This window comes from Pyxicephalus adspersus, chromosome 2 (genome assembly GCF_032062135.1).
Source record: "Pyxicephalus adspersus chromosome 2, UCB_Pads_2.0, whole genome shotgun sequence".
NCBI lineage: Eukaryota > Metazoa > Chordata > Amphibia > Anura > Pyxicephalidae > Pyxicephalus > Pyxicephalus adspersus.
Genome location: NC_092859.1, coordinates 118339451 through 118351736, shown reverse-complemented (window position 1 = coordinate 118351736; position 12286 = coordinate 118339451). Strand labels below are relative to the sequence as shown.

The 12286-nt window shown below is 39.4% G+C and overlaps 1 protein-coding gene across 10 annotated transcripts in view; it reads right to left on the bottom strand.

Annotated features, from left to right (window-relative positions):
• Positions 1 to 2825: 2825 nt before the first annotated feature.
• NEO1 (neogenin 1) overlaps positions 2826 to 12286 on the bottom strand; it is a 79803-nt gene continuing 70342 nt past the window's right edge. For 7 of the 10 annotated variants that reach the window (XM_072402117.1, XM_072402118.1, XM_072402119.1 and 4 more), the window contains 7 exons: positions 10888 to 11032; positions 9845 to 10083; positions 9608 to 9700; positions 9046 to 9147; positions 7514 to 7771; positions 7300 to 7421; positions 2826 to 3932 (listed from right to left, as the gene is read on the bottom strand). In XM_072402117.1, coding sequence (XP_072258218.1) covers positions 3849 to 3932; positions 7300 to 7421; positions 7514 to 7771; positions 9046 to 9147; positions 9608 to 9700; positions 9845 to 10083; positions 10888 to 11032 — 1043 coding nt within the window. In that variant the 3' untranslated portion in view covers positions 2826 to 3848. The remainder of the gene's footprint in view (positions 3933 to 7299; positions 7422 to 7513; positions 7772 to 9045; positions 9148 to 9607; positions 9701 to 9844; positions 10084 to 10887; positions 11033 to 12286) is intronic. The other 3 variants (XM_072402123.1, XM_072402126.1, XM_072402127.1) reach the window with 2 other exon arrangements.

Below are 12286 nucleotides of genomic sequence, written 5' to 3'. Positions count from 1 at the left end.
ATATCCTCCTGTGTTTCTATGACAGGCAGAGAAGGAAGGATTTTGGAGCCTCCAACCCCAAACTAGTTGGCAGCAACGGTGGCTGGTGCACCCACCAGTGGGGTCAGAAGAACCCCACTTAGGGGGGCACACCGACCAGAGCCGCGGACCATGTCTCCTGGAGACATCACAGGCTGAGTCTTTGGGCGGGTTGTCTCTCTGGAGGCTCAGACCTGCGATGGGAGAGTGGGCGGGTTCTGGCATCATGACATCATCACGATGGGGGAAGTTTTTTCCCCTTTGAGTGACACTTGGCTCCCCGCGCATGCGTGGTCTGGAGTCCATGCATTTAGTGGTCCGCAACCAGCAAAAGGGTGGAGACCACTGTGGTAGGACACAGAAAAAGAAAAGCCTGACAAGGGTTGTAACTTTTCTATACCAAACATAAAAAAGGTAAGCTTTACATGCACTGTAATCATTTGGGGGATTGAATCAAGCTTAAAAGATGCTTGTCAGGCACTACCATGTGTTTAATGGGAAGGGTTTACTGACCGTAACCAGTGAGGAGTAAGATCCAGAGATTTTTCATTTCTCTACAAGATTGTTGTGGGTACAGAGCCATTTAGTTACAGAATTGGGTTAGAGCACCTTAAGCCAAAGACATGAGTTGTCAATTCATAAATTGTTCACCTAAGCATGAACAGCACACAAGCAAGTTTTCTTATCCACACCTATCCCTTCACTTGAGAAAACTACCTTCATACATGGGGGAAAGGCACCCAATGGCAGGGAAAAGCTCTTTGCCCTTCCTCAATTTTTTTTTTTTTTTTCACCACCAAGAAATTAGATGTAGGGAAAGTAATGATGTGGATGTCTAATGTGCTAATCCTGACATTTAGTCAACTCGAACTGCCAGTTTCACCAGGTAGAAATATGTTTGTCTGGGCCAAGTGTCTAATCAAAGGCTCACCTAGACCATGTATTTCATTTACTATTACAGAAGCATTTTCCCTGTCGATGGAACAGTCCTGGGCTACATCACTGAATCAATCAACCATTCTTTACTGGATTCATATGGAGTTCTGTGGCAGGCATAGCCACAGAAAAAGTCAGGTTGACAACTTCCCTAATGGACCCAAACATTTGACTGCCTGTAGAATTCAATTCAAACTTCTTGCAGTACCACTTTGGTAACAGTAGCCCAATGCACCCCTGCCAGATCTAAGGGGGCTTAGGGGATATGGCAGCCAACTACTCATAATGTAAATGTATATTTATGTAAATGTATATGTATGTATATAAATTAAAATATAAATGGTGAAAATACAAAATACCTTAAAAATGACATCATACATTCCAATACCTAACTGTATGTGTATATTCACTAAAAATAGAAAAAGAGCTGTCCTTTAAGCAAAGCATTAAAATAAATACATTATTTTTGGTTAGGTAGAATACATTTACAGTAATCCCAGTTAAAAAAAAAAAAAATATTCATCTATAAAGCTCAGTTCCCCTTTCCAGGCAAAAACCTCCAAACCAGTGGATGCCAACCTTTTCGGTCCCGCGGACAACTAAAATTACGGGGAGCTGTGTGTCACTGAAAGGGGAAGAAACTTCCCAAAGAGTGATGTCATGCTGCCAGACCTGCCCACTTCTCCATCGCAGATCTGAGAATGCAATGGGATAGTGGCCGGACTGCGTCCAGAGACTTCATTAAGCCTACGTCCTGTACGGGGACGTGGCCCGCGGCCAGAGCTGCGGACCACCAAACTTTTCTCAAGGACCACTGGTTGGCGACCACTGCTCTAAACCTTAGACATTAACGGAGCCTAAATGTTTTAACAGAACAATGCTCTGTAGGGTTAATAATTTTAGATACATCCTTCCCCCATTTACCTATTTAATCCTTCCCCCACAGAAATAATGGCTCGTGAATCTGCATAGCTGAATGTAGTACTCTAGGTTCCCATTAAGGAAAAGATAAACTTGCGTTAAATTCATATATCTTTAAAGTATTTATATCAAAAAACTTAAAAAATATAATCACATGTACCAGACTATCAGGGTCACCACTTTGGGTATGCTACTAAGAACAACTCCAACATACAAAAAGTGCACCATAAGCCTTTTCAATATCCTTTTCAAGCTTTGTAGTATAAACTACTTAACAGAAATACCTATGGCCTAGCATCTCCAAAATGTAATGGCTACCAGTCGTCCTTCACTTGTCCTGAGCAGAAACAACAAAGTGTGTACAACTCCTTATTCACCATGGTGATTATTCACCACTGATTAGACACTGAATGATCAAGAAATTTAGAGCCCTAATACAACTGCTGCAGATATTTTAGATCCCTAGGTAATAGAATTCAGGCACTTATGGTCTAACCATCCAGATGCAGATATGTTACTCAATGTGTTCCCTATGGCATTTGCTGTCCCTGTAAAACTACAAGTTACATTGGCTAAAGAAACCATCAGCAGCACCTTTGACTGAAAAAGTAGAATATTGTGTTCTTATGGTTGGTACAAACGATTATGAAAGTCTGACGTAACATAAGTGCAATGTGAATAATATTTTCTGCAATAAAAACGTATAAGAAATACAAGACAAATTTACCCATCGCACATCATTCCCATTTCACATCTTAGTGAAAACTGTTATTGCAGCTTCCTTTACACAATGTTTTCATTAAATGTCACGTTTCCTAAATGTAGGTATAGCAAACCTTGTAAAGAATGAATAATATTGAGATAATGAGAAAGTGAACACTTCTGAGCTCATTTTAGTGATACAACTGAAGGACAAGTTGAAGCATAATATAAAAAGATTGAAAAGCAACTTGATTGAATAAAAAAGTGTATTGAAATCCAATACCAAATAATAATCATGATGTTATAAAAAAAAAGTCACAATAAAAAGATACATTCTAAACACTACAGAGAAAGCATAAAAACAAAAATAGAATGAATTTTCTGTACAGAAAAGACTGGGTGCGTTGTGGATAGGACAATATACAGGAGGATGTGGAGGGTGATGAATCCATTTACAATAACAAGGAAGTCACAAGATGAAAAAAGGACTGACATGTGAAAAGTGCTGAAGAACAGATTGGTTAAAGAAGGCCAGCACATCAGCCTCTTCATGAAGCCACCAATACCATGTACAACACTAGGCTTCTCCATGGCAGCAAACAAGAAAACCATTTTGTCTGGTCAGCCCACGCAGCTTTATTACATATACTGTACAGGTCCTGGACCTCCCATCTGACTGCAGTGGCCCAGAACAATTCCCTCTTAGGCCAGGATCATTGGAAATGGACGGAGATGTGGAGGGAACATCTAGCCAAAAATCTGGAGTGGTGTTGCATGTAGGGAAAGGGAGTAACACTGTTTTAAGTCTCACAGAGGCTGGAGGGGGAGTTGCTGCCAACAGATGTGATTCGCAGCCTGAAAACACTGCACAAAAAGCAACTGTCGCTGTAAAAGGAACTCTTCTTTTTCAGGGTCCTTTAGCTGTCCAGCTGGCCACATGTTGGGGCATAACAATGAGCCACAGCAACAGGGTGAAGGCCCAATAGAGGTGGGGAAAAAAAAAAACAATGGAAATACACAATATTCCTCCATAGTTTACATAAAATTCCTCTTCTGATATAAACCCCCCATAAAATCTTAGAAATCAGAGGAAATGATAAGGTACAGAATGCCAGGCTTCAGCCCTTGGAGATTGCCTCAGCATACAGTCTGGGCTCCCAGCTTGTTTCTTGCCAGTACACTTCAATGGGGCACAGAGACCCTTTGTGATGGGCTGCACTGCCTCTGTCCATACACTATCAGGCTTCCCTCGGGGATGGGGTTGTGTTCTTTCATGCTGTGGTTATGGCATTCAGATCCTTCATCAGGCCTTCAAGATGAGCCATCTCCTTGCTTAGTTCGTCTGGTTCATAACTCTACAGAGAAAAAGGAACAAATTGGCTTACTCAGAAAGGCAAAGCCTGAAAGCCCCCTTAAAACAAATAATTACTATTCCCTCTATGGTTAACCTAAAGATGGCAAGAATAAATCAACATTTCATGTAGATAACAATTTGCATTATTCTGCACATCTTTGGTAAAAGTTGTTTTTGCTGTGAAATGGTGTAAAGCATTAATCTAGGTAACAAGAAAAAAAGAATTGTTTTTATAAGGCAGATCATTCACTGTAATTCTCTGATTCAGCTCCCCTAAAGGAAGAAACATAAGGGCAATGCTATAATGTGAATTAAAACTGTCTGCCTATACAGGTAGTCCCCAGATTAAGGACATATGGAAGACTCCTAGATAGGAACAGGGCTTCCCTGCTTGCTCTGTGCAGGACAGAGGCTTGAAGGGGGGGGAGGGGGCAGTTCTATGACTTGCAGAAGAAATCTTTTGCTAAACACAGCTGAGTTTGTGAATGATCTGTCGATATATATATATATATATATATATAAATAAAATTATATAAAATTTATATTATATAAAATTATATATGCTACTGTACACTTAAAAAAATATTTAAACATGTGATGTTTTTTTTTTTTTTTTTTTTTTTGGATTCATATTGGATATAAATATTATTTATGCTACTATACAGTTACATTACATGTTTAAATTTGTTTAAACAGAGTTTTGTGTTTTGTTAAAGTTTATTATTAAATTTATTAAACATCAGTGAGTTATGCCTAAGAATTACAGCCTACAATGAAAAATTTCCATGCAAAAAATTGTACCACTTCTTGAATGAGAATTTGGAATGAATTAGACCGCTAGGGTGGTTAATGACCAAGACAAACTCTGCAGTTGTTTCTTTTTGCATATCATGCTGCATAAAATAAACAATGGGGGAAAAGAAGCACCACTGCTGTAGAGAAAATAACCCAAAAGAGAATCTCACTGCCCACTAGTGGTTAAAATTCTGCTACTGCAGTTTATCATGTTCTAAGGGACCTTGTAGTGTCATACGGATTGCCATTTTAGGAAGTTTTGTTTGCTTATCTTGCTACATAATTAGGTTCTTTCATGTGAATTTTTAACTTGTTCCCAATAAAGACGTGCAGGGTTTACATCTATACTTTGGTGTTTCTAGCCAAGAATTTTATAAATCGCAGTAGAAGAAACTTCCAGCAGACACAGCTTTGTCATTTAGAGCACTTTATAAGGGATATTTTATCACTAACTAAATTCCATCAGTGATTTGCAGGTCAGAATACCACAATACTAGATTTTAAAAGTTGGATAAATGTTTGCTGGCTGGTAGACAGAAGGTAGCAATGCAGTTTCGTAACAATACAGGCCGTTTCAAAAATAAGGAGAGAAAGTTTCACTATATACCTTTTTAATACTTTTCTTCAGTTTGCATACATTTGTACATGGACATGCGTTACCATTACCACTACAGGTAGCCCCTGGGTTAAGGACATCCAACATACAGAAACTCCTAGATATGAACGGACCTCCCTGCTTACTCCTAAGCTGGACAGTGGCTTGAAGGGGGGAGGGGGGGCGGTTTGCATGATTTGCAGAAGAAATGTTTTGCTAAACACAGCTGATGTTGTAGATGATCCTAAGAGTGGAGCTAATCTGTAACATTTTATAACTCTAATGACCAAGGCAAACTCTGCAGTTGTTTCTTTTTGCATAAAAAAGCACAGCTTGCTCCCAAAATTAATAAACTCCTAGGCTCCATAAAGTTTTTTTTTTTTTTTTTTTTTGTGATTAACTCACTGTGAGGATTTTATACAGTTACTGACACCACGCTGCCTAATAATATGTTGAGACAAACATTTGCATTTATTGCATTTAACTGCATTTATTAAATAATGTACCTGTTCCAACTTACATACAAATTCAACCTAAGAACAAACCTACAGTCCCTATCTCATATGTAACCCGGGGACTACCTGTACTTCAATACTTTAAGCTGTAAAGATTCTGGATTCTATGGTGTGGTTTGGGGAACAGTCAGGACTTAATTTGTTTGCCGAGACCCTTTATTCGTACCTAAACTCACAATTTTCATTTTACATAAAAGAGTAGACAACCCTTTTATGTAAATTAAAAATTCAGTTTTTTTTTTTTTTGTTTGTTTTATTGCAACACCCTTTTTTTTTTTTTCTTAAAGAAAAAAAAAAGCATGCAGCACAGCCCCAATTCTCAATCGCCCAGGCAATCGAGAATGAATGGGCGCACAAAGCCCCCCAGGATACCTACATCACGCATCCCAGAAGGCTCTTGAGCGCTCCCTTCTGCGCATGCCTGAGCATCTTGGGCATGCGCAGAAGGAGCCTTTTCGTGAAAAGGAGGGAAAAAATGCCAGTCTCATGCATGTGCAGTGAGATCGGCAATTTTTTTCCAATCTACGTCACCTGATCTCACGCCTGGGTCAGGTGACGTAGGTAGGAGAAGATGGCAGCGCCCGGAGCATGGATCCCGGGACAACACAGGAAGAGACCTCTGGACCAATCGACAGCCCTGTGGAATTAAAGGTAAGTGAATTTTTTTTTTTTTTTGGGGGGGGGGGGGGGTGCCTTTTGGGTTTAGTTCCTCTTTAAGCTGCTAGAAGGGCCAGCCGAGCTGCAGTAACAGGTTTGTATTTAGATTAAAATGATACTTTGACTAGACAACAATTACTACAGATTGAGCACATTTTGCGGCTGATTTTCAAATAGAAAGAAAATAGAATTTATGTAAATCTTGCGCTACAATGCTTGTTCTGGAGATTTAGGTGAATCAACAGCCTTAATGCGGTGCCTACATGTGTGATCACATGCAATTCCTGCACAGTGTAGATGTGAATAGCCCTTATTTTTATCTTGAGGGTAGTAATTAGTGTAGTTTTCACTACGTAGACCATGGATTCAACTAATGGGTGCTCTGGGAAGGCTGGTCTTCAAGATATTCTCACCAAGGAGAGATAGAATGGGATTGTAGTCCAACAGTGTCACCAATGATGAGGGCTCTGAAGCAGCTGGGGCAGCCCAGAAACAAAATGCTAAGGTGCAATTGTAACTTCTAAGGTCAGGGTCAGTCAGGAACTGAGACAAAACATAAGATTTTTTTGAACTGTGCCAGGTGCCTCAACCAAAAAGGGAGACTTTGCCATGTTCAAAAGCAGAGTAAAGCCTTACATATGCTTAATTATAAGCAGGATAAAATAATTCAATTATACAGGTCTCATCACATCTTTTTGCAAAAGGAACATGCCTATCTATTAGCAAATCAACTTATTTATATATGTGCAAGTCTTTAGATAAAAGGAAAAAAAATATAAAATAAAAACCTAGAAACAGTCACTTACGCTCTCTGAGCCATCTAGCATTCTGCTGGTCTCTAGTGGTTCAGGGGCGCTGGGTACGGTTACTGGAAGCGGTGGACGCACTCTCCCCAGGGTACCTAGAGATGCTGTTTTTACAGATAGTGCTGTTGGACCCATAATAATATAAATGTAAGTAACTATAAACAAGGTAGAGGACAGGAAAGAGTACAGGACAGGCAACGCCTGGTGAACTCACCTTGTTGTGCCAAGAGTGGTGAGCTTGGCAGGGGCTCATAAGCTGCCCCCGGGGCTGGAGCTGGTACAGCAGGTACAGCAAAGCTCTTCAGGGGATGGGTGGGTCTGATATGTGCAGTAGGAATGCTGGGTCCTGAATCTTCATCCAAGGATCCAGGTAGAAAACTGCCTCCGGGAAGGTCTGGGTCCTCACCACCAGTCTGAGAAGAGGATGATGCTGCTACTACTGTGTCACAGCTAGGGGTATGACGGACAGATTCTGTAGGAGGGAAAAAAAATTGTTGGACCTTATTATTTTACCATTATGGATAAGCTAAAATTACAATATACATATTGCCCAAAATGTATTAGAAAAACTATAAACCAGATTGGACACAATGTATGAACTGGTAGGCCAAACACTGGGCCCGAATAAGGGCCACTGCTGCATAAAAGATAATAAACAATGGGGGAAAAGAAGCACCACTGCTGTAAAGAAAATAACCCAAGAGTATCTTACTGCCCACTAGTGGTTAATATTCTGCTACTGCAGTTTATCAAGTTCTAAGGGACCTTGTAGTGTCTACCGATTGCCATTTTAAGACGTTTTCATTGTAAATGTTTAACTTGGTATAATAAAGATGTGCAGGGTTTAGATCTACACTTCAGAGTTCAAAGCCGAAAAATTTTAGAATCGCAGTAGAAGAAACTTCCAGCAGACACAGCTTTGTCATTTAAAGTAGTTTATAAGGGATATTTTGTCACTAACTAAATTCCATCAGTGATTTGCAGGTCAGAATACCACAATACTAGATTTTAAAAGTTGGATAAATGTTTGCTGGCTGGTGGACATAAGGTAGCAATGCAGTACAGGCTGTTCCAAAAATAAGGAGAGAGAGTTTCACTATATACCTTTTTAATACCTTTCTTCAGTTTGCATACATTTGTACATGGACATGCGTTACCATTACCACTACAGGTAGCCCCTGGGTTAAAGGCATCCAACATACAGACAACTGCTAGATACGAACAGGGCTTCCCTGCTCGCTCGTGTGCAGGAAAGTGGCTTGAAGGGGGGAGGGGGTGGTTTGCATGATTTGCAGAAGAAATCTTTTGCTAAACACGGCTGATGTTGTAGGTGATCTTAAGAGTGGAGCTAATCTGTAACATCTTGTAACTCCTTAATGACCAAGAGAAACTCTGTAGCTGTTTCCTTTTGAATATCAAAGCACAGCTTGCTCCTGAAGTTAATGAAGGTCTAGGCTCCATAATTTTTATTTTTTTTTTTTTGCTTTGTTTGTGATTAACTCACAGTGAGGATTTTATACAGTAATTGACAACTCACGGCCTAATAATATGTTGAGACAAACATCTGTCCTAATTGCATTAAAATAATGTACCTATTTTGACTTGCATAAAAATTAAGAACAAACCTACAGTCTTCATCTCGTATGTAACCCAGGGACTACCGGTACAGACAAAATATGCAACTTTTTAGGTCCCTTGTGTGCACTGCAGGCCTTTTGCTACTTTTTCAAGCTGTGCATTTCTCACCTGCAGCCTGGGAAGCTCCACCCAGCACGTGCAGCATGAACCCAGGCATAGTACGGAAATGAGAGTTATCGATGGAATGGATGGGATGAGCACTGACAACCGCTGAAACAAAGACAGAGTGATGAATAAGGGGGTCATGAAATTAATGGAAGTAACAAGTGGCAGAAAAAGTGTCCTATTTAAATAAGCACAAATTACTATAGTGAGATGTGAAAAAGAAGTTAATGATCAGGCCTGGAACAAAGGAGAGATTGAGGTGGAAGGCAGAGGATAATAGTGAGGGTGAATGGGCTGGACTGAATAAATGGAAATACTATAGAGAAAAAAAAACGCAAGTGTCATTTTTTGAATGAGAAAATTAAATCTACTTAGCAAGAAACAAATAAATCTAAATGTTTTAACATGTAAATATATAGATACATGTAAAATACATTTTTTGTTTTTTTTAAGTGTACCAACTAAATATGATCTACTTTTGCTCCCAGAAAAAGAACAGTCCAATAAACACCTCAGGAACAAGATTTTAGGTCACAGTATGAACACCACCATTTTCACAACTTACGCTGTGGAGGCTGAGAGTCGAAGGGCATCATTATTTTTGGTCTCATTCCCCGTCGTCCTGCAAGTGAGGATACAGAATCCTCTGATTCTAGGCCTGTAAAGCAGAATGGTTACAAAAAAAATGCATTAGAGTGTACCCAGCCAACACAAAAACCTATGTTTACTATAGAAGTTTCACTTGAAGTCTAGTGTGCACTTATGGAAATCAGCGTGCAGTGCATATTGCTGCTCTCGTCACCTCGGTATGAATTGCTGTGCTGGTGAATGCTGCCTTCTGTAGTGCTTTCTCCAGGTGTCAGGTCCTGTGGGGAACGGGGCAGACTGGTGTCTGTCAGCATAGGGTTCGTTTCTGGGGACTTGTCCACTGGCTTTAGCTCTAGTCTTTCATGATGAATCCAGAGATCAGGAGGCTTCACATCTTTAGAGTTCCCTTTATATTTATGGGACCCATTAACTGATTTACATGCAGCTCTTTTCCTAATGGAAAAGTACAGAAATGGTTAAAAATTAAATTAGTAGAAAAATGAAGAGGATAAAACTAAAAACAGTACCAGTATGATAATCACATAAGCAGAACAAATATTGTTTGTTGAACTATGACAGTTGGGCTGAGAAATACTGAATAAAATTTGTAGTAATAGATGTGACTGAAACCTACATTGTAAAGCAGCATCTTCTCAATGAGATTAAAGAAACATTGAAGTGAAAACTAAAGCAAAAAGCTTAAAATGCGTAGCTGAGCTAATGCACATGGACACCCTGATCCACAGTAATGCATTGCTTCTGTTCCTTTATGTTCTAGGAACGCCATTCTATTTATCGTTTGCATGCATCCGTTTTCCTAGCTCCACTTTCTGTACTACAAAGCAGGGTAAACAAGTAGGGTGACAAAAACTAAGGTACGGGAAATCTAAAGAAATACTAATAACTAGACTCAAGCCCTCCGCTTTTTTGGGCACAGCTTCAACAGTATAGGCCCTTCAGTTTTACCTTTTTACAGACTGAATGATCTTCACTGTAGCCCTTTACCTGCATCACTAATTTTCTCACGCCTTTCTTCTTTCCTATGTTTGACATTTTCCCTAATTTCTGGGTGTACAAATATATGCTGCTCTGAACACAAAAGCAGCTTGTTATAATGCCATCAATGTACTCCAGGGAGGCCACAAATTCAAGTCCATGCTAAACCTGCTTATTAAACAATTCAGAAAATAACATACGTACTTATAATTAGGACAAACGGTGCTATATAAAACATTAAATAAATTCACAGAAACTCACTTTTTATGGTGGGAGCTGGAGCGTCGGGAGCAGATAGCAGCAATGACCACAGCAACTAGCACAGTTATAACTCCAATGGACACAATGATGGTTAGCAGCATGTTCTGATCCAGGGAGGTGGGGCTTCCATGAGGACTATTGCTGCCTGCAAATTATCCATAAAAATTCATTTTAAAATCAAAATACCAGACTTCTTTACCAGCTCAAGACAGGAGGCTTTGGATCTTATCTGACCATAGACATGCTAGAACAGTCTGTTTTGCATTTTGTTTATTTTTTGAATGATCTAACAAACCATGTACAATTTTATGGACAGATGTTTGAATTTGATCAGTTCAGTTTTTAATTTAACAGATCTGAACGATTGCAAAGTGTTTAAAATGTTGGAATGGAAAAGATGTACTGGCACATTTTTATTGAAATTTTTAAAAACCTACATTACGGCCTGTTAGGGCTCATCTGTTAGATATGCACCATTTCTTCCAATGTGGAACCCCATAATGCATGTCTGTCGTGGGGTGCCACATGTGCATAAGCCTTGCATGGGTTTATTGCAATAGGGTGCCACCAACAATAAATCTAAATGGGTTATTTATAAAACAGGGAATCAGACATTCCACCAAACATTCCCTTGTGGGAATCATCCAGGTCCTTGTGTTTCAATGGCAGTAATTGATTTACACCAGGGAATGTCAGATACCTGGTTTTAAAGAACACATATTGCCATAATGCACCCCACTGGAGAAATCTGAATAGGTTCTTAATAACTAGCACAAGCCCAAAAAATTAACAGTGTAATAACATAGCTCTTCTGCATCTAAACACAAAGAAAATAATTAACACACTCGTATAGCATAACATTAAATAATTTCTGTGAAGGGTTTACACTAAAATGCAAAGTAATCTTTTTAAATTAAATTTAAGAATTAAAGCAACAGCACCATTGGGTTTGTGTTTGCAAAAAAGCTGAATGAAACTCCTAAAGAACCACATTCTCTCCAAAAAAATCTAACCCAGCATCCACATACCACTAAGTAGCTCACATCATTTAGCACAGTGACTTAGCACTAAACCTTTCGACGAAATCCTGTTAATGTCCAAGAAGTATCATCAAGAATTATAGAGTCACAAAAAAGCAAAAGCACAGAGCCAACACTGTGCCATATAATGCTTTTACCAAGAGCTCTGGTGCACTTTATGCCATGTTCACACAATAGATAAATGTTGCCTGAGACATTTCGCTTGTGATTGTTTTGGCCACAACTGGTGTACAGTTGTCCCCTAATGTTGTTTAGAATTCCACCTTGGTGGATTACTAAATAGCCAGGGACAACCACTGTTTTTTGCTTTGGGGGAGAATGCAGAAAGATGTAACCATTCATCTTGAACAGTTTTTGTT